Source organism: Eptatretus burgeri, chromosome 3, assembly GCF_056783735.1.
Source record: "Eptatretus burgeri isolate ZD-2024b chromosome 3, Ebu_testis_v1, whole genome shotgun sequence".
NCBI classification, from domain to species: Eukaryota; Metazoa; Chordata; class Myxini; order Myxiniformes; family Myxinidae; genus Eptatretus; species Eptatretus burgeri.
The window spans coordinates 11,909,543-11,929,898 of NC_140963.1; the positions used below are offsets into that span (position 1 = coordinate 11,909,543).

Genomic DNA, 20,356 nt, shown 5'->3' on the forward strand with positions numbered 1-20,356 from the left:
AATTACGATGACGCCATTTCAGTTACGTCGTCGCTAGTCCCAAACTCGATCAGCATTTGCAATGACAATAAATAAGGCCCAAAAACAAACACGGTGCAGAGTTAGACTTCACCTGGAAAAACCTCTATGTCGCTTTATCACTTGCAACAGCATTTCAAGGAATCGGTTACGACGGCAGTCCACAATATCGCCGATTTTCCAAAAAATATTCTCTGAGTAGCACTCCAATAATTAATTAAAACAATCTCAGCTTAGAAGTCTACACAACAAGCAGACATCAACAAGTTGATCTTCTGAAGACCACGTTCACATCAATATTGATCTCGTCACATGAATAAACCTCAACTTCCATTCTGAATACGAGGCACAACAGGGTTAGTCATTTGTCTACATCCAAAACCTGGTGTGCATCAACAAATAATCACATTCACTATTCACTAATTACCTGTTTACTGGGTCCCTTTGCTAGTTAATTTAAATAAAATATAAAACATAACCACGACACAAACAGAACACAACACTGTATACAGCAAGGCAAGTTGTGACAGACTTCTTTCACTCTGTTTTATCATTTATATCCTCAGTACAGAAACAGTCATGAAAGCTACTCCCCCAAGACACCAGTCATGAGTAATAGATGGTGCTCTCCCTAAATGTCATGAGAACTTGCTTGTGAACATGAGATAGTTCAATGTCTGGATACTTCCAGACATTTCCTAAATATATGTGATCTTTCTAAACAGCATTACATCAAAGTATATTATTCATCTTGTAAGTCTGGTGTTGGCTTCAAGCTTAACTTGGCTGGCTGAAGATCTTAGGATCTCGATTTTGAGCTCCTAACATGCAATTGGATTACACCAGGTGCATTGATTCAGCCTGTCATCTTTCTGAGGGTAGCAAAATGAGTACCAGCTTATTGGAAAGGGGGGGGAACTACATCAGCGGCACAGCTGCACTCCTAGCAATGTTGTAACCAGCAGCCACAGGCTGCATATAAAATACTAACAATAATAATTATTTTGGTCACCTTTTTTTCTAAACTCAACTTTTTACAATTAACCTCTCCCTTCAACAAACATTAGATTCATGTATAAATTAGCAATCTGTTCCATATTTAATCATCTATGTACAGGTATTGACCATGCGCTGAAATCTAACAGTCACTTAAATATAATTTGTGATAGATTTTTGAAGAGCAATCCGTGGTTGGGGGGGGGGGGAATCTGAAGAGGAACCGTAATTTATAATTGTGACTCCTCATCATACCCCCGATGTGTGAATTAAACTGTCAAATTTACCACCATTTCTGAAAATGAAGGCACTATAGTGACTCACCTGTCGTATTTTCACCTGTGTCCTTTGCTACCATTGTGGGTTATAGGAAATCTGAGGTTGGTTTTGTCATTCAGGAGAGTGGTTCACCTGGTCATACCACATCATCGGGTTATACCACATCATACCACATCAAAGTGCTAAGTCTGCTCTTATTTCTCCGACTTCAGTAGATAGTGCATCGCAGCGGACAGAGCCTCGAATATCAGTTGATCTCGTTCCTGTGAAATGAGTATTTTTTATGTCTGCAGTTACTGATGGAGCTCATGTGGCTTCTATAAATCCTCCAACTGAGGCCTCTTGTGAAGCCACAGTCCCACAGTAGTATACTACTTGAATGGAAGATGAGGAGCATCCTCCTGAAATGGTCTCTGAGAATTTAGAACTGAAGGAGGATAGTGATCAGGAGAATTCTTGTTAATGAGTGCTTGAGACTACCTCTGATTTTCAAATTCGTGTTTTTCTTTAAAATACCGTCGTGTAGACCGGTCGTCGAAGGCCGACCCGTCAACGTGGGGTTTTATAGATTTGGTTCCTGAAATGATAGACCGAATCGCACAAGGGACCCGAGTAGATTTAGCCACTCACGCGGCCCGGTCAGAATTAGTACTTCCACCAATCTTTGAAAAACTAACGTTGCCTGTTTTTTTCACCTTCCCCAGAGATTTATCCAAGACCATGCCAAAATGGTTTCTCTTGTGTGAGGTTTACAAAGGCTGGACCACCACGCAAAGCATACTCTTTTGGAAAAACGTCTATTGAAGGAAAAGGCACAAGACCACGAAGATGGGGAATCCCGAGACAAAAGATCTCACAACAAAATAAAAAAAAAACACAACACAAGTGGCGGCTTGCACCGGAGTTTTTATCCTTTGACATGGTACGTCAGTGTAGGTATATCGCAACGATTGATGACCGTGTCGAATTGGCTGCAAGACAGAGAAAACGATCAAAACATTGATCGTTTAAAGGTGAAACGTTTTGGTTCTATCATTCGTGATTCTTCAAAACATGTTCTCAATTTGTCGGACAATACCCTATCTGATACCGAGAGGTTTGTTCTCGCTCATGGTTTTGGGTTCAGCATTCCAAACAACCACATTAAAAGAGAGGAGCTTTTTGCAGAGTTTGGGCTTCTTTTTGAGCAGTTGAGTAACATTATGCAGTTTCCATTGAAGCAGATCAGGCGATGAAGGCGAGGCTTTGTGATTTAGCATCTGCCGACTGTGGGGCCCCAAACGACCTTTCTGACTTCTATTTATCAAAGGAATGCATGACTGCCATGAAGAATTTAAGAAGAAACCCTGAAATCCACATCTGTAAGCCTGACAAAGGCTCTTGTGTGATTATTCCAACCCAGGTGGACTATGTGAACAAAATGTTGGTTATTCTACAGGATCAGTCCAAGTTTCGACAGCTGGGAAGTGTGGATACACATGACCGTACGTCACGCTTGGAGAGTGAAATCGGGAAGAGGTTGCTCTGACTACATAAACGTGGTGAACTGTCGAGGGAATATTACAAGAGGATCAAGCCGGTAGGCTCTCTTCGTCCGAGAATGTAAGGTCTCACGAAGATTCACAAGCAGAATGTTCCACTGAGACCAAATCTGTCCATGGTCGGCTCTACCCAGCATCAGTTGGCGAAATGGTTGGGAGAGTTACTGCAACCAGCACTTGAGTCGGTCTCCAGGTTCATCATCAAAGATGCTTTCATGTTTTGCTGATGCCATAAGGGAGACGTGTCCAACTGGTTTGGAGAATGTAATGTGTTCTTTTGACATTGATCGCCTGTTTACAAATGTCTCCTTTGACACAGACCATAGATATATGTACACATTTGCTATATCACATGGAACGTGAGCATCCGCACATTTCTGAATCTGTATTCGTCAAATTGATGAACATGGCTACAAGAGATGTCGAGTTTAGCTTTAATAACATTATGCTCGTCCAAATTGATGGGGTGGCAATGGGCTCTCCTTTGGACCCAACGTTGGCAAACATCTTTGTTGGCCATCAAGAACTGCAGAAGTTGACCAAGTTGCAGGTAAATCAATCCCCCATCGTATACTACAGATATGTGGATGACATATTTTGCCTGTTTGAATCTCGTGAAGTCTGTGACCACTTCTTGAATGAATTGAATTATCTTCATCCTGCCCTCAAGTTCACGACGGAATTGTAATGTTCTAATTGCTTACCCTTTCTGGACGTCCTTGTAGAGAGATCTACATCTTCATTTACTACATCCATCTATAGAAAGCCCACTTTCACCGGCCAGTAGTTCAACGAGATACAAGATTGGTTTGATTAATGTATTAGTGAGTCGCGCTAAGAGGATATGTTCCAATTGCAAGCTTCATACAGAGATGGACAAGAATGCTGGCATCCTCAGTGAGAGTGGATATCCTGAGTATATCATCAAGAGGTTTATGCACAAATTCCTCACTGCTATAGATGAACGGAAGATGGGTCCTGAAAAGTGCACGGTCTACATAAAGATTCCTTGAAAAGGGAAAATGTCGCAAAGATATGAGGAACAAATGAAAAGATGCATCTCAAACACGTATCTTGCTGTTCGTCCAAGAGTGATTTTTCACCTATCGATGTCTGATTCCTGCAGTTAAGAAGGATGTTCTGCTGCCTCAAAACTTAGCAATATCATTTATGAGTTCAAGTGCCGATGTGATGCTCGGTATGTAGGCAGAATTACCCAGACTGACTGACAGAATCAAACAGCATGTCCCTTTGTCCATCAGGAAAAACACAATTGGTACACGAATACAGCTGGTACATGCTTGTAGGAAGGTCCCAGCATCCATCCCAACATCGTGTGCATCTGCTCTTGGACAGCATTTGATTGAGAATGCAAACTGTGCTGAACATTATAATGTGGATGCATTCAAGATATTGAGTAGAGGACGAAGTATAACACATCTCCCAATACTAGAAGCGACATTTATCTATTCCACGGACCCCATGACGTTATGTCGGCAAAAAGAGTTTGTCCACTCGCTTTGCTGATTTGTGCAAAAAATAAGAGGAACACGAACTCATCTCATGATGAGTGTCCACTGAGTGGCAGTGATGCCATACGTATGCGGTGTCGTCACTGGCACCACCTGCACCAATCATGTGAGACATTGCAGTTTCCATTGGCGACACGCCCCTCTGGGGTCCTTGTTGTGCCAGCACCGCATTGGATGCCCATAAGAAAGAGCTTGTTCTGTGAGTGGAGAGGAAGGGGGGTGGCCCACCCAGGATGTAAATGTCCAAAAATATCCCTTTTCTTCTTCCCTCAACCGGTGCCTCACCTGGTTTACAGAGATAACGAAAACTAACAATGCCTTCCCACCTCATGTTATTGTCGACACTGCACCTCTCACAGCAGACATAAAACAAGGCAACTTCACACTAACCAACCCCTGTTGCAGATAAATGTTATATGCTACTCAAGCACACCATCTATATTAATATTTCGGCACGCCCCTTTTTTTGTTCCACCATCAGATTTTTGTTACTGCATGAAATGAAACAAGCTTTGACATATATAGAAATGATATTATTGTCTTCCTTAAGAGGCCCCTCAAAATTTGTTTTGATGATTATGGTAGTTAAACAGTTCATGTTCTCCATTTGCAAAATGGGAGGAATTATTGCACAAAAAAAGAAATAAAAATGTTTCCCATTTTTTAGAGGACCACTAAGATGAGTTCAGCTCATAGAATCACGCTCCATTTGGGGAGAAAACAGTTGAGTTCATACCTGACTAATTTGCACTTTCCATGTGCCGTAGTTTCTTCACAAAACCATGACTTTATGACCAGCTAAAATCGACAAGATATGAATATGTAGACGAAACTGATCCGGCCTTTTGGATCACTTTAAAGTAGGGTGCCCTGTATTTTAATGCGCTCTATGGATCCTCCGGAACTCACGAATGGTACACGTTGTGTAGTCACTAAACTAAGTGGTCATGTCATCGAAGTGGAGCAACTGCGGGACAGTCGAAGGGGAAAACCTGAATGATAATCAATGGATAAAAATGATATAATATATTTAAAATACATTCATGCTATCTGTCTTTTATCGTATGTTGCCAGTGACGCCCGTCGAAGACGGGCACCTTTACTAGTCCATGATAATTATAATCTCTCTAATACGGACCACGTCCAATGTAACAATACCTTTCATAAGCACAATGTTGTTTTTAAAGAATACCTATTTGATATTCAAGGCTTTCTCCAAACAGCAAATATAATAGTTCATTGACCTTGTCTGCTCGGTTTCTCTGAATCTCATTTTCAACAGCTTAAAAAAAATACATTTCAAAGGCATCACTTGTGCTAAGAACATCAACACGCACTCATACTGATTTGTTTTGAAGATTGTTAATATCGGTAGCTTAGATTTGTTGAATGATGGTGCTAGCTCTTCCATTCACAGGCTTCAGGTGTATGCTTTGCAGATGCCAGTATGATGACACCTGATGGCATGAGATGCACTTCCTTGCATGAATGGATAGGAATATTTAAAGGATGCTGTTTCTTTATTTAAAAAATTCCTCTTGCTCCGTTGGCATCGCTTTATTTTTTAGTTTGCTCCTCGCTCCGCTATTTTTATGGAAAGTGTGAGAGGTCATCTTCCCTCGGTTTCTTTTGAGCTTGATGGACTGAAGATAATCATTTTCAATATTTCTGCGCAAAGTGTCACGTCTTAGCACTGAGGTTTCTTTGCTCACTTAAGGAGGCTCTCAGTAATGTTGATGATGGCAGTTTTATTTGTTTGAGGGATTACTTCAATTGCTCTCTCGATCCTGCTGTTGATAGCAACACCGCTGGAACACATCCTAAATGTCATGTTGATTTGATAGATATATAAAGGTAAACATGTGGTGCCGTGTTTCCTTTTGTGTCAGCTCTCTATGTCCAGACTTGATAAGCTCATTTATCATTTTCATGATTCTGTGAATCTTTTTCCCTTTTCACAAATAATCAGTTTCGGGATCTTTGATCACTCTCCTGTCATTATGTTATTGATTTATCCTTTTTCTGATAAAGAATGCTTTTTACCTCTGCCCTTTAAAGGTGGATAGAGGTAATGTTTTCACCCCTCTGTTTGTTTTGTGAAAATTGAAGATTTTTCAAGTATATTGGTTGGTCTTGTGCGTTATTCTGTCTGTCTGTCTGTCAATCGCCGAGAGGTCACATTTTTTAACTGATCTTCATCAAACTTCACCACATGCTGGAGTTCGTCATAAGCAAGAAGCCGATTGTTTTTGAGGTCAAAAAGTCAATACAGTATAAGGAAAAGGTCAACAACTTTGTCGAATTTCTAAAATCCTCAATTTTCATCCGATTGACTGGAAATTTGAACGGGATTTGCATATCAGGTCACTGAAGTCAACCATCAATTATTTTTGAGGTCAACATAGGCCGAATTTCTAATGTCAATTTTCATCTGATTGACTTGAAATTTGAAGAGGAGTGGCATATTTGGTCATGGAATTCAACCACCAATTATTTTTGAGGTCAATATGGGCCAAAAGGTCAACATCTTAGGTGAGATTTGTAAAATCCTCAATTTTCATCTGATTTACTTGAAATTGGAAGAGGATTTATATTTCAGGTCACTTAATTCAACCAGCAAATTATTTTTGAGGTCAGGTTAGGTCAGGCTCCGGAGCAGCGCGGCGCTACGTCCACTTTCCGCCGGTACTCCAGGGGCCTCCGTCTGGCCATCCCACAGGCAGATGCCTGGCCCATCCCCATCTCCGAGAGATGCTGATCAACCTGCTGCAACCACAAGGCACGTGGTCAGCCCATTTGCCTTCTCCACTCATGAGGCTCCCTTGCTGAGAAAATCTGGTGAGCAGGATCGGCGTCAGGAAAACGAGCAGCCGCCGCAGCTGACGTGCATGGACGATACAAGTAACAATTCTCATTTGAGTTTCGCTCAGCAACCGATCATTGGACACAAAGTCTGACCAGCGATAGCCAAGGATTCTCTGAAGTGACGTGGCACCAAAGCAATTAATTTACCATCTCAAATCACTGGTCCGAGTTTCACATCCGTAGAGCAAGACTGGAAGCACCAAGGACATGAAGACTCGGACTTTCGTCGTCCTGCCCGGGTACCGGAAGTGCCACACCCCATGATCGAGTGAATCCATGACTCCCCAGGCCCAACCCAAACGTCCACTGACCTCTGACTCACAGCCAGCAGAGACATGAATATCACTGCCAAGGTAAGTGAATCTCTCCATGACCTCAACATCCTCACCACAAACAGGTATAGACAAGATAGCAGCATCCAAGATGTCATTGAATGCCTGGATCTTCGTTTTGACCCAGGAAACCCATAATCCCAGCAGCTCTGACTCCTCATTCAGCACCTCGAGGACCCCCAAATGTTTATCTGGAGTCTCCGCAAAGATGACTACATCATCTGCAAAATCAAGGTCAGAGATCTTGACATTCTCAAATAATGCACCATAGCTTGATCTCTCCGACATCCTCTCTAGAATCCAGTCCATACAAGTGCTGAAAAGTGTGGGGGCCAGTACACACCCCTGACGAACTCCAGTAACAACTGGAAATAAATGAGGGATGGCATCACCGCATCTCACAGCACTTTCAGTATTGGAGTATAGTTTAGATATCAGATTGATCAGTTTTGGTGGCACCCCATGAAGACCAAAACTACTTCAGAGGGCATCCTGATTCACTGAATTGAACGTTTCGCAAAGATCAACATAGGCTGCACGCAGCGTCTGCCAAAAGTTTTGTCTGCATTCGGTGAGGACCCAAAGAGCAAGGATACAGTCAATTGTTGACTTCTTTGGTGTATAGCCTGACTGCTCTGGACGCTGGTGCTCAAGCAGATGGTGGTGAACCCTATCGAGAATTATCCGAGCAAAGACCTTGCCCGGCACAGAGAGCAGCGTCACCCTTCATTAGTTGTTGCAGTCTTGGCAATCATCCTGCCCTTTCCAGAGAGGGACAGCAAACCCCCTCTTCCAGTCAGTTGGGATGATGCCTGTGTTCCAGGCAGAGCACAGCACTGCATGCAACGACACGAGTACAGCATTTCCACCAGCCTTGAGAAGCTCAGCACAGATGCCATAGATCCCTGGAGCTTTACCCCATTTCTTCCGGTTCACCGCAGCTTGTATTGCCACAAACGAATGTGGATTTCAGTTGATTGGAGGGTCAGCAATGGGTATAGTAACACCGCTGATATCCAACTCGACAGCTGGTGGATCAGCCTGGTACAGCCGCTCAAAGTAAACGGCCCAGTTGGCTTTCACTTTGGACTCCTCTGTCAAGAGCCCACCACCCTCTGCTCTAACTGCAGTACACCAAGGGACAGGCTTGGGGGAACGCAATGCATGTATTCCCCTCTAAGCAGGACAAGAATCACTTGGCCACAGGTGATGCACTACCCCCCTCAGATACCTCACACATAGGCCTCCTTGTCCACCCTTCGCGCACGTACAGTTTTACGCTTCAGCGGCCTGAACAGCTCAGCTCTGCCATTCAGCCTAGCCCTGCGATTGTCAATGGTATCCAGTGTCCCTTGAGAGACAAAATTCTTCTTCGCCCTTCAGTGAGTTCCAAGGCATCCACGGGCAACATCAAGGACGGTGGTTTTGAAGGCATTTATCGACTATTCAGGATGCCCAAATCCCCATTCAGCCTGTTCGCAAACTCTTCAGCTACCTTCTCATCCTTCAGCTTGCCAACATCCAGCCTAGGCTGGGATGGTACCATTCTCTCGGCTTTAAGTTGCAACTTCAGAGTTGCTACAAGAAGCCTGTGGTTGGTGTTGAGGAACTGAAATTCCTGCTGGGTATCCATATCATTCACCCTCCTCAGATGATAACATTTTTTGGTCTCTGTTGACAAATTTCTAAAATTGTCAACATAGACCAAAAGGTCAACAACTTGGGTGCAATTTCTAAAATCCTAAATTTTCATCCCATTGACTTGAAATTTGAAGAGGATTTTGCAAATCAGGTTACTGAATTCAACGAGCAAGTATTTTTGAGGTAAACAAAGGCCAAAATGTCGACATTGGTCAAATTTCTAAAATTGTCAATTTTCATCCGATTGACTTGAAATTTGAAGAGGATTTGCATATCTGGTCATTCAATTCAAGTCTGAATTATTTTTAAGGTCAAATTTGTTTATTTTGCAAGTATCGTGCTCTGCACAACGTCTTTCTTGTTAGTTTGTCTGTTTATGTGTGAGATATTTCAAAAACTTGGTGGACAGGTTGTGTGTGTGACAACGACAAATGTTTTAGATTTTGGTGACGATCCGAATCTGGATCCGGATATGATAATTTTTTTTATTTTTTATCGTGATTCGTCACCATTGAGAGATGTGATCAAAAATGTGATATAAGATGATACTTCAAAATGTTTTGGACGAATTATGATAAAACTATCCGATTAGATTTTGGTTCAGGTCCAGGTCCAGATCCAGATCCAGATCCAACCTATCGGTGGGATTCGAAATGTAAACTGTTCAGCCTGGCGGAGGTTTGCGCTATACCGAGTGCCGTTATCGTGGTCTGTATATCATTGTGTGAGTTTGAGAATTAACCCGACCAAACTGCTCCATTTTTCGGATCTTACAAACAAAAAGCAAGAGTTATCTTGCCATAATTATACCATTTAATTTGTAAATGTCAACAGAGAAATGCAGACATCCAGCTCCATAACCTCTTCAAAAATCACTCAGTGCAGGCATGCCGCAGCAAAACAAATGCTTTGTTATTCACTGTGATTCCCCTTGAGAATTATACCCATCACTACACCAGAATCTATTGCATTTATTCTGAAGCCATAGGGATTGTGATAACAGAGTGTAATTTCATTTGAATCATGTTTTCGAAATGCCAACCAATACTCTGCAAACTAAATGAATAATCAAATAGCTTCCAAAGATATCAATAATATAATACTTTCCATCAAATTGAGTCGTTCAGACTTATTATGATTTATTTCTATTTTTTTTCAGGGGTCCCAGCAGAACCGACCCAATGAAAGCTTGAGCCAGCGACAGGGCACTGCGAGAGGTCCTGGTATCGCTTCCAATGGTCCGAGTTCGAAAGTTGGCCCAGCTGGCACTCTACAACTCGGTGAAGCATGCGGCATGCGGATGTTGCAGCAAAAGCTGCTCAACTTGAAAATGTCCGAAGAGAAATGAGCCCAGAAAGTGTGCCACAGCTGTGAGTGTGGAAGCTCCATCACAGCTATGAGCTATGATCAGTGAGTCTTTGGATTGTACCCTGTCCAAAAGCGTGTGATATGTGCCTGAGCCATAATGCCTAGAGCTATGCTATGATTGTTTCCTTCATGTCAGTCCACATGCCATCCAATCATCAGGTGTGTTTGGTGTGTTTGGTGCACTATAAATGAAGAACGATAATATACCGGGAGTTCCTGGACACATTTCAGGCAGCAATTCCAAGAATTCTACTTAAGCGTTTTATATTTATCACAAGGCAACAAGCCCTCCTGTCGATTAGCTTTTGGGTCTCTCGTCCAGCATGATTTGCCAACAAGCTTGATTAAATATTTAGAGGCATCTCTTTTAATAGCAAATCATATTGACTAATTATATCCCAAATAAATGTATGTTGGCTCTGTTTATAAGCAATTTATTTTGCTTTCTGTGTGGCGATTAGATGAAACGGTTAAAATATATGAGATGCTATAGAACGGTATGACGTACTATGTATTTTGAATCAATTGGAGTGTTCTATTTCTTTAATGTTTTTACGATGTTCACAAAGTATAGTTTTGTAAGTTTTCATGCAAATGAAAAATACGACACTTTGGCATGTATGATCGAAGCAATTTTTTAAAACCTCAACAGTTTTACCATAATGGTTTCAGTCGACTCAGAGAATTGGATTCTGAGATTCCTCAAGAACAACAATGGAATTTAAGTTCTCTATTTTATCCACAGGCCTTCAAAGCTCTGTGCTCATATCATTATGTTATGCCAAGTCATAATGCCACAAAAATACTTTGTTCAAAGGTATTCTTAATTATATTTTGCTTCAAATGACATTTATTTCATGTTTTTGCTTTTATTGCTTTAATCTCTTTTTTTTTTCCCCCCCATAAGTATAAAAATGTTTCCAGTTTCAGAACTGATGATGTTGAAGTTACGTGCTCAAATTTTGTTTTCTTCTTGAAAAATATTTTTGTTTACTAAAAACCGATTATATAAATCCCTTTACTGACGCATATCGAGCAACTTGACATGTATATGAATGTTTACAGTCCTAAACTAAACTGTGGTCTTTCTGAAACTAGTTAAAAAACAAAACCATTTTCTTTCCCTCTTTCACTCTTCACTCAACTAACTACCTTTATACTCTGTACAAGTTTTGTTCAACTTTTTGGGCTTTATATTTGGGTCTGCTGTTACCAATTTAATTACTGGTGAAAACCCCATCCTTATGGATGTGTTAATCCTCCAGAATTACAGGCAAAATAATTCCCCCCAAATTACTCTATTTTAATATGACTTGTAATACCCCCTCCCACCTTTAGCAACACTATGCCGTATATATCGTCATGTCAGAGGGTCCATTAACATGGACCATCTGAGCCGGGGTTCCAAAGACCTCTGCAAATGCCGAAACAAGGTTTAAAGTTGCTATACTGCATCATTTTTACCATTTGCAAAATCCCAATAAATGAACCAAATTTGGCAGTCAACCGTATACAGAAGACAGAAAGGTGGGAAAACGTTTCTTATATAATGTCTATTATGAAAGATATATGGCGAATAAGGAAGGACAGGTTGATCAATAAATACAGAAGAGATCTGGTGGTCAAAAGACACAAGAAAAGGAACAAAAAGGGAGAGAAAATACGATATTATGTGCAAAGGAAATAAATAACCCGCTATGGTGCCGACAATACCAGATTCACACAACAAAGGGAGTAGTTGAGGACTTTTGTCAGACACGACATGATCTTGGGCTGGTGTCGTGCCAGTTGGTGTGGCACTGGGCAGAAGAGTGTCGATGAGGCAGCCGGAGGACAAGGGTATGGCGACGAGAAGCAGTCAACATGACTCTCCAAAACGGTCCTTTTGTGCGAAGTGACAAAAACAGAGAGAGAGATATATGTTGTTCTTCATGGTCTCAAATGTAATCTGCCAGGCGTCTGCGTGGACATGGCTGGTTCCGTCAATATCCGCTGGTGGTTGTGGGTGGCACCATTTGACAACCTGAAAACAAAATATTGTAGCCATTGCTAGCTCTGGAGCGGCCCCTCGCAAAAGTGTTCAGCCCCTCTCCAAGGCTCGAAAATCACTTTAAACTTGGTTCCCACTATCACGATGTGTGGCACGATTGAAATTGTGGTGATCCTATCAGATCTTATCAGATCTTGAGGTCAGTCGAGGCAATCGTGTTAATCGTAGAAAATTTCTGAAAGTTTCAAAATTTTTCTACGATCAACACGATCAATTGTCATTCGGGATCATCGTAACAAAGCGCGACAGATTGCATCTAATCGTGGCGATCGGGATCGATCTTCGACAAGACAAACACCACGCTCTGTGAGACCACGATTTCAATCGTGCCGCGCATCGTGATAGTGGGAACAGACTTTCAGAGACATTCCATCATCAGCTATGAATGGCCAATCGTGGCGTTCGTAACGGATCGCACGACAGTGGGAACCTAGCATTTCCACCATGGTTTGCAGTATGCTGGTGAAACAGTCCATGTAGTATCCATCATAAGTGTGATGTGCTTTCCTGATGCCTTTTGTGCCCAAGTCCTCCACATGTCCTCACCGGGACATGAGGTTTTACACAACACAACCTTTCCCTATTCTTCCCTATTGTATACAATCACTGCCACCTCAGTGCACATATTATGTACAACTTACCTCTGATAGATATCTAATGCAGGGGTAAATCTAACCTACTCAAACATCCAGTCCATCCTATTCTAACCACATTCAAGCTATGAATCCCCAACACCCTACTTCCACGTAACAACATTCACATCGACATAATTGGGGTTCACCCCCCCCCCCCCCCAACTGGGATTATGAATTTTTTTTTTTACCACTGAAAAGCTTCCTGTGCACATCCATAGTACAATCATCAGATTACAACTCGTTCTACTTCCATCCAGTGGTTTCGGAGGTGATAATAGTTAAACAAACGCATGAACTTTTCAAATTATAGTACGATTAGAAACGGTGCACGGCATTGTTGATACCTCTGTATTTAATCAACATTATTTCTACCCTTTGTTATTCAATTCACTTTTCACACCCCCTTACCCTTTATGGTGTATGTCTGTCACTTGACATGTTGCACAATGTGCACGTTACTTGAACAAATGAGAAATAAGAGGAAAAGGTATGAAGAGAGTGTTCCGAAGCTCACTTATATTTACCACTAGAAAATACGCAAGATGTGAATGTCCTCAGGACAAGACATTGTTGTACCGCATTCCCCACCTTGACATGATTGTGGTACATTGTGGGTTGAAAAGGTCTTGTTAAAACCTTTTTTTTTGTCACACGAAAAATTGACTCAAATTGACAGTGAAAACATTTTTGAAATTATGAAAACTTGTCGGATGCATCTTGTTTTCGAAGTAACATTTTCAAAGCAAAATTGAATAACCATTGAATATAAGAACCTTTTGTTTTAGTAAGTGTTTAATTTTCCTTTTCGTATTGTACTAGAAAGTGAACAGTTGATATTATCTCAACAATTTTCTTCTTTTTGGCCAAACGTTATTCAGTTTCATAGATGCGAATATTACTGGATACCAAGCGTAAGTTCTCGAGACGAGAGCTGCAGTGATTACATTTATTACAGACAGTCCATTCTCTGCATATTGTGGTAAAACTGTATGCTTGTCTTGTGTTAATTATTTAGAAAAACAAAAAGCCTGGATCGTTCCTCACCACTACTCATTTCTTCCTCTTTTCTCCAAACTTTCTCAATCTCATAAATCCCATCCTTCCCTCCATGGCTTCAAGATGACTTTTCACCACCACCTCAGCCTCGACTCTGCAAACATCCCCTATCCATACTCATGATCTTTTCTACCCTCATTAATCACCTCTCCCCCCCCCACCCCATGCCCACGAGGTTATTGTGTTTTTTCCGTCTACCCCACGCTCTTTATCGTTTTGTTTTGCCATTTTAGTTTCATCCCTGTTTTCACTTCTTCCTCTCCCGATGTTTAAGCTTTTATCGAGTTTTTCCCCTCATACCCATTCTTCTTCCAACCATCATTCTGTTGTTTCCCTCAACCCTTCTGTTGGTGTCTTCTCCCCACCTAAATTGCAATTATGTTCTGGTACGTTATGTATTGTGCCTCTTCCAGGAGCCTCGACTGTATGCAAAAAAGGGAGCGAGAGGAGAGAGAGGGTGTAGTGGGGGAGGCGAAGGTGGAGAAAGATCAGTAACCTGCAAGTAAGAAGCTTGGATTGAACACCATTCTTGGGGTATATAAATGATAGTGGGCAGGGATAGAGGATGACATGAGATGGTGGTGTACTATCAACTTAGAGCAAGCCTTGGAGGTAATATTGGGATTAAACAAAGTCAAAAAGGTAGTAGAAAAAGGGGCTTCCAAAAATGGAAGCAAAGAGTAGAAAAAGAGTGAAGGACAGGTGCACAGTAAACATGGATATTAGGAGATAAATCAGTTGGAAGTTCCTGGAAGAAGATGGAAGAATGTCCTTGAGTGGTTTGTGAAGGCCAGAGGCCAGAGGGCTGAGAGAACATAAAAGGGAGGGGGGGGGAGCATAGGAGGAGAGGCTACTTTTCTGTGATGACAGATAAACAGGCCTTGTGCTTATTATCTCATTGCAGGAGATGCCAAAATGTTTTGAGCTTTACATTCTACAGAATCCAGGCAAGACATAATATGATGCTGGGTTACTCATCTGCATAGGAAGGTAGTTCTCCATTAAGCTGAAGACAAAACCCTTGCAGCCTGTGGGTTGGTCTGATTTTCACAGAGGACTTAGAGCGATGGAAGATGCCCATCTGCAGCTGGCTTTGGAGGCCAGCTTCGATCTTTGGTCAGTCCGAGAGAATTTGTGGTTGATAGTGAGGCCTAAACGTTCAAGAGAGTGAACCTTTTCCATTGGTGACGATGAAAATAGATGAGTTTGTGTGACGGTCTTTCTGACGTGACAAGATAAAATTGCAAGATTTGACAAGATTGAAAGACATGTCTTTTGGTATAACAGCATTTGATCAATTGAAATTTGGCAGAGAGTGACGCAGCTGCTGCAACCTGTAACTGATATGGGGTTAGTCTACGGCACAGTGTGGAGTTGTCTGCAAAAATGAAGTTTTCCAAGGCATCAGAAAGATGCATCGTTTATGTGTACGAGAACAAGACTGGGCCCAATAATCAGCTTTGGGCACATTTCAGCCTCAACTGGGAGAGGAGAGGAAATTATTCAATAAAGAGTAATTTTTTAACTGCACCGGTGGAGGAAGTCGAAAAGCCCGGTGTGAAGGTGGCTGTGTATGCCACAGGTAGCGAGCTCGACATGGGTTAGTGCAGATGTAGGACTGTGTTGAATTCCCAGTATATATCTTCTGAGTCAGTCCTGACCTCTTGTTTGAGATTTTGCAACTCTGACCAATGCTGCGAAAGAATCAACAGCATGTGCATTCTTGAATGACTAGGACAGAATCCAAAGACTTTTGTCAGAGATCAGGCTGTTTGAAAATAATTAATGGATTCCATTAGTTTGCTGAAATTGTAAGTAATTTTATTGGACTGCAGTTAGATGATTTGTTTTGAACCCTTCTTGTGAATGGGAGTGAAATTGGCTGAATTCAGCCAGATGGGAGATGACCTAACCAAAAGGAATGGGCTGAAGAGGACAGACAGGAAAGCAGAATTGAGAACACAAACACAGATGCCATCATGGCCCTCCTTGTTGGGCAGAACATTTGTCTGTTTTCTCAGATGAGGAAGACAAACTCCAGGAGGCAGTGGATATGAGGAAGTAAGAAGGAGACAGAGTGGGATGGGTTGGCAACATAAAATTTGGAGGAAAACGCTGAGTTGATTCTGCGTGAGAGATGGTACCGAGGAGGAGCAAGCACCATAGATGAGCTTGACAAGGCACTTTGCAGGAGATTGGTGAGAGAGAGATATATATATATATATATATATATATATATATATATATATATATATATATATATATATATATATATATATATATATATATATATATATATATATATATATATATATATATATATATATATATATATATATATATATATATATATATATATATCACCCTTGAGATTATCAAGACAAAGTTTTCTGGCTTGCTAATGATTGGTACACAATTTATGAGCCATACAGAGTGACCTGAAATTGTTCCATGTCAGGTGAGCCTTCCATATTGACAAAGCAAGTTGATTAACTGTAACTGCCTTGCCACAACATTCAATGCAGTCCTTGGGCTGAGAGGATGGATAGTAAAGCCCCATAAAGGATAGCATAAGTTGATGAGAGAGAGAGAGAGAGAGAGACAGACACTTTTGTGAAAATATTATTGGGTGGAATCAATATCAGAGAAGGCAGCACAATCATTTCGTAAGAGGACAGATTGCAGTCTCTGCCAGGCCTATGTGAATAGATACATTCTGTGGCGTTGAGGTTTCTCTGTAACAATTGGCAGAGAAATATGGGCTTTAATAAGAGCAGAGTGAGAAGACCAAAGAGGGCAGAGGAGGAACAGGGGAGGTTGGATGATAAGTTCCTCAGTCACAGATCCATGAGGGAGGATGTGCCGTTACTCGGGTTGTGGGTTTGAAAGTTCACAGATTGGGTCAGATCCATGGAATAGCAGATGGACTTGTTGGTAATGCCATGGCTGGTTTTTGCTGAGCCAACGTCCAGCCAGCTCACATGGTTGCAGTTGAAGTCACCAGAGATGAGTTAGGATAGATGGTTACTTGTTGATCCACGTTCGCAGAAAGGGAAGTGAATATTGGGTCTTGATGATTTGGGGAAAAGTACACCATACAGGTAACCATTAACTGATTGCAAAGAGGTAGGCACAGCTAGAGGTGTTCCGTTGGGGTTGGGGGAGGGGGAGGGTGAAGCACAGACAATGGAAAGTGAGGAATGGAGCTCCACATATCATTTGGTCATTTCCTTTGAGGAAAGCATTTGAATTTAGCATACGATGTCTGGATCAGTAGCAGTTACATTAATTGAGAGATCAGTGATGTTAAAGTGGAGAACTCTGATATTAGTGGATCACACTAACAGGGAGTGTGGAGGAAAGGAGCTTTGGGTGTGGGAGGATATTGGCAGGGGATGGGCATGGAGTAGAGGCAGCAGGATGTGAGTGCGGTGAAGGAATGTGAGGTGTGCAGGCATAAAGGGGTTAACTGCCATGAGCCAAAACTGACTAAAAATCAGTTCTCATCAAAAGATGTAATTATCACCATTGTTGCCAATGGTGCAATACATTTCCACCCTTTGAAGGAGCCAATTTGAATCAATGAAAATATTTGTTTAAAATGTCCCTTGGCTCTACCCCTCTGCTGTCAAATAACATGGTACATCCATATTATCCATCAGCTGCCTTGCGGATCCTTGTGTTGACGTCAATCTGAGCATCACCTTCTCTGGAGAGTGTGCTCCCTAAATATGGGAATCATCTGCAAAGTTAAGGTTTGTCAAGCGATGTTGCTGCCATGAGATGCTGAAGTTGGCACCTGTCATGGCTTTCCTCATTACAAAGTCAATTACCTTATGGTATCCAAGGCCATCTTCACTCATGGCTCAATGACTTCCACACGTGGTCTACGTGTGGCTCTTAATGGAATTCTCTCATCCCCTCTTCCTGTCCAGGCTGGAGTTCCTCAAGGCAGTGTTCTTGGCACTGTTCTTTTTCTGGTTTTCATCAATGATCTCTCCGACTCTGGAAAATCTTCTTTATCTCTTTCCTGATGACCCCACCCTCTGCCGTACCATCTGTCATACCATCTGTCATCCCTCTGATCAGCACGAGGCAACCTCTTCACCCTCCGCAGACCTGGATAAAATCAGAAGCTGGTGAAACATTTGGAGTATGTCTTTCAATCCTGACAAATCTCACACTCTCACATTGTCTCTCTGAAAGGACTGTCTGGAAATCTCCCCCATTCATGTCTCTGCTGGCTGAGAGTCAGAGGTCAATCGACGTCTGGGTCGGGCCTGGGGAGTCATGGATTCACTGGATAATGGGGTGTGGCGCTGCCGGTACCTGTGCGGGAGGACGAAAGTCCGAGTCTTCAGGTCCTTGGTACTTCCAGTCTTGCTCTATGGATGCGAGACTTGGACTCTGACCAAGGATCTGAGACGGAGACTTAATTCCTTTGGTACCAGGTCTCTTCGGAGAATCCTTGGCTATCGCTGGTCGGATTTTGTGTCCAACGAGCGGTTGCTGAGAGAGACTCGGATGAGATTTGTTACCTGCATAGTCCGTGAGCGTCAGTTGCGGCTGTATGGACATGTGGCTCGTTTTCCTGACGCTGATCCTGCTCACCAGATTCTCTCAGCGAGGGAGTCTCATGAGTGGAGGAGGCCAGTGGGCCGACCATGTGCCTCTTGGTTGCAGCAGGTTGACCATCATCTCAAGGAGATGGGGTGGCCAGACGGAGGCCCCTGGAGTACCGGCGGAAAGTGGACGCAGCGACGCGCTGTTCTGGCACATGCTCCCATACCTGACCTGACCCCCCAAATCTACTTTCTCAACAATTCCCTTGAAGAAGTCCTTTCTTTCAAGCTTCTGGGTCTCACTATCTGCCATGATCTCTCCTGGGAAAGGCCCATTTCCAATCTGACCCCCAAAGCCAATCGCTGACTGGGAATTCTCCGTCATGCAAAGTCCTTCATTGGCCCACCTGACCACATACTAAGCTTTCATCTGCAGTCTGATGGAGAACTGTTCTCCCCTCTGGGCTGTTGCTCCTGCCTTTCACCTCGCACGACTTCACGCTGTGGAAACCAAGGTATTGAGGACCATTGGTATCTCCCGCGGTGAGGCTGAGTGTTTGGGCCTCTCACTGCAGGCAGGTCGGTGGTCTTTCTCTCTTCTACCGTCTCCTCTCTGGTCTCGCCCCCTCTGCTGTGTCTGCGATTTGTCCCCACCATATATTCGCAGGGCGCTCAAGGTCTGCCAGCAACCACCTTCTGGTAAAACTACTAAAATCATGAATGACTGCTCTCCTTCACTCTTTCATTCCTACCTTTGGAATAAACTCCCTCACTCTGTTCAATCCCATTCTTCCCTCCAAGCATTAATAACAGCTGTTAACCACTACCTCTTATCTTCCCCCATCCAAAACCTCGATCTTTTCTACCCCCGTTAATCCACCTTCTTCAAATTCCCTGCTTTCCTTCCTGAAAGTCCCTTTAATGTCCATCTTGTATACCCCGTGTTCCCCATTGTTTTGTCCTTCCCTCTTGTCTCATGTCCCCTTGCTGTGTGTTGTGTGTTCGCTCTCATACGAGGCTCGACAAGGTATACAAAAAACCCCTGCCTGTGAAAAACCAGGATGACGGTATATAGCTGGGCCGAGATAGCCTCGAGGCATTCCTGTTAACCTGGAGGAAATGATGAATGAGATAATGTTTTTCTTTCAAATAAATCTGCAAATACACTTTTGAGTTATCTCCGACAAAGGCAATACCCTTTTTCTCAAAGTCAGAGCAAGACTCCCAACAAATATCCAATTCGACTTGGGCCCTTGTATCGAGAGGTATTCATGGATGCACCCTTGTACTGGCAAGGAATATCAAACACAATTCTTCATGGTGTGTTTGAATTAGCTGTACTATACACTCCATGATGAGAAAGGTAGAAACCTGACTTTACATCAGCCTTGAACTCTTCTTTGGTTAAATTAAATGACATGTTTGGCAACAGAAACCAACTCCTATTCACTGACATGTGGAAACGAGCTCTGTTAGTTGGT

General features: G+C 42.5%; 1 protein-coding gene across 1 annotated transcript in view; it reads left to right on the plus strand.

Moving 5' to 3' along the window:
- LOC147029402 (alpha-catulin-like) overlaps nt 1-16,544 on the plus strand; it is a 471,136-nt gene extending 454,592 nt beyond the window's left edge. The window contains exon 15 of the mRNA XM_085872117.1: nt 10,364-16,544. Coding sequence (XP_085728243.1) covers nt 10,364-10,552 — 189 coding nt within the window. The 3' untranslated portion in view covers nt 10,553-16,544. The remainder of the gene's footprint in view (nt 1-10,363) is intronic.
- The last annotated feature ends 3,812 nt before the right edge of the window (nt 16,545-20,356 follow it).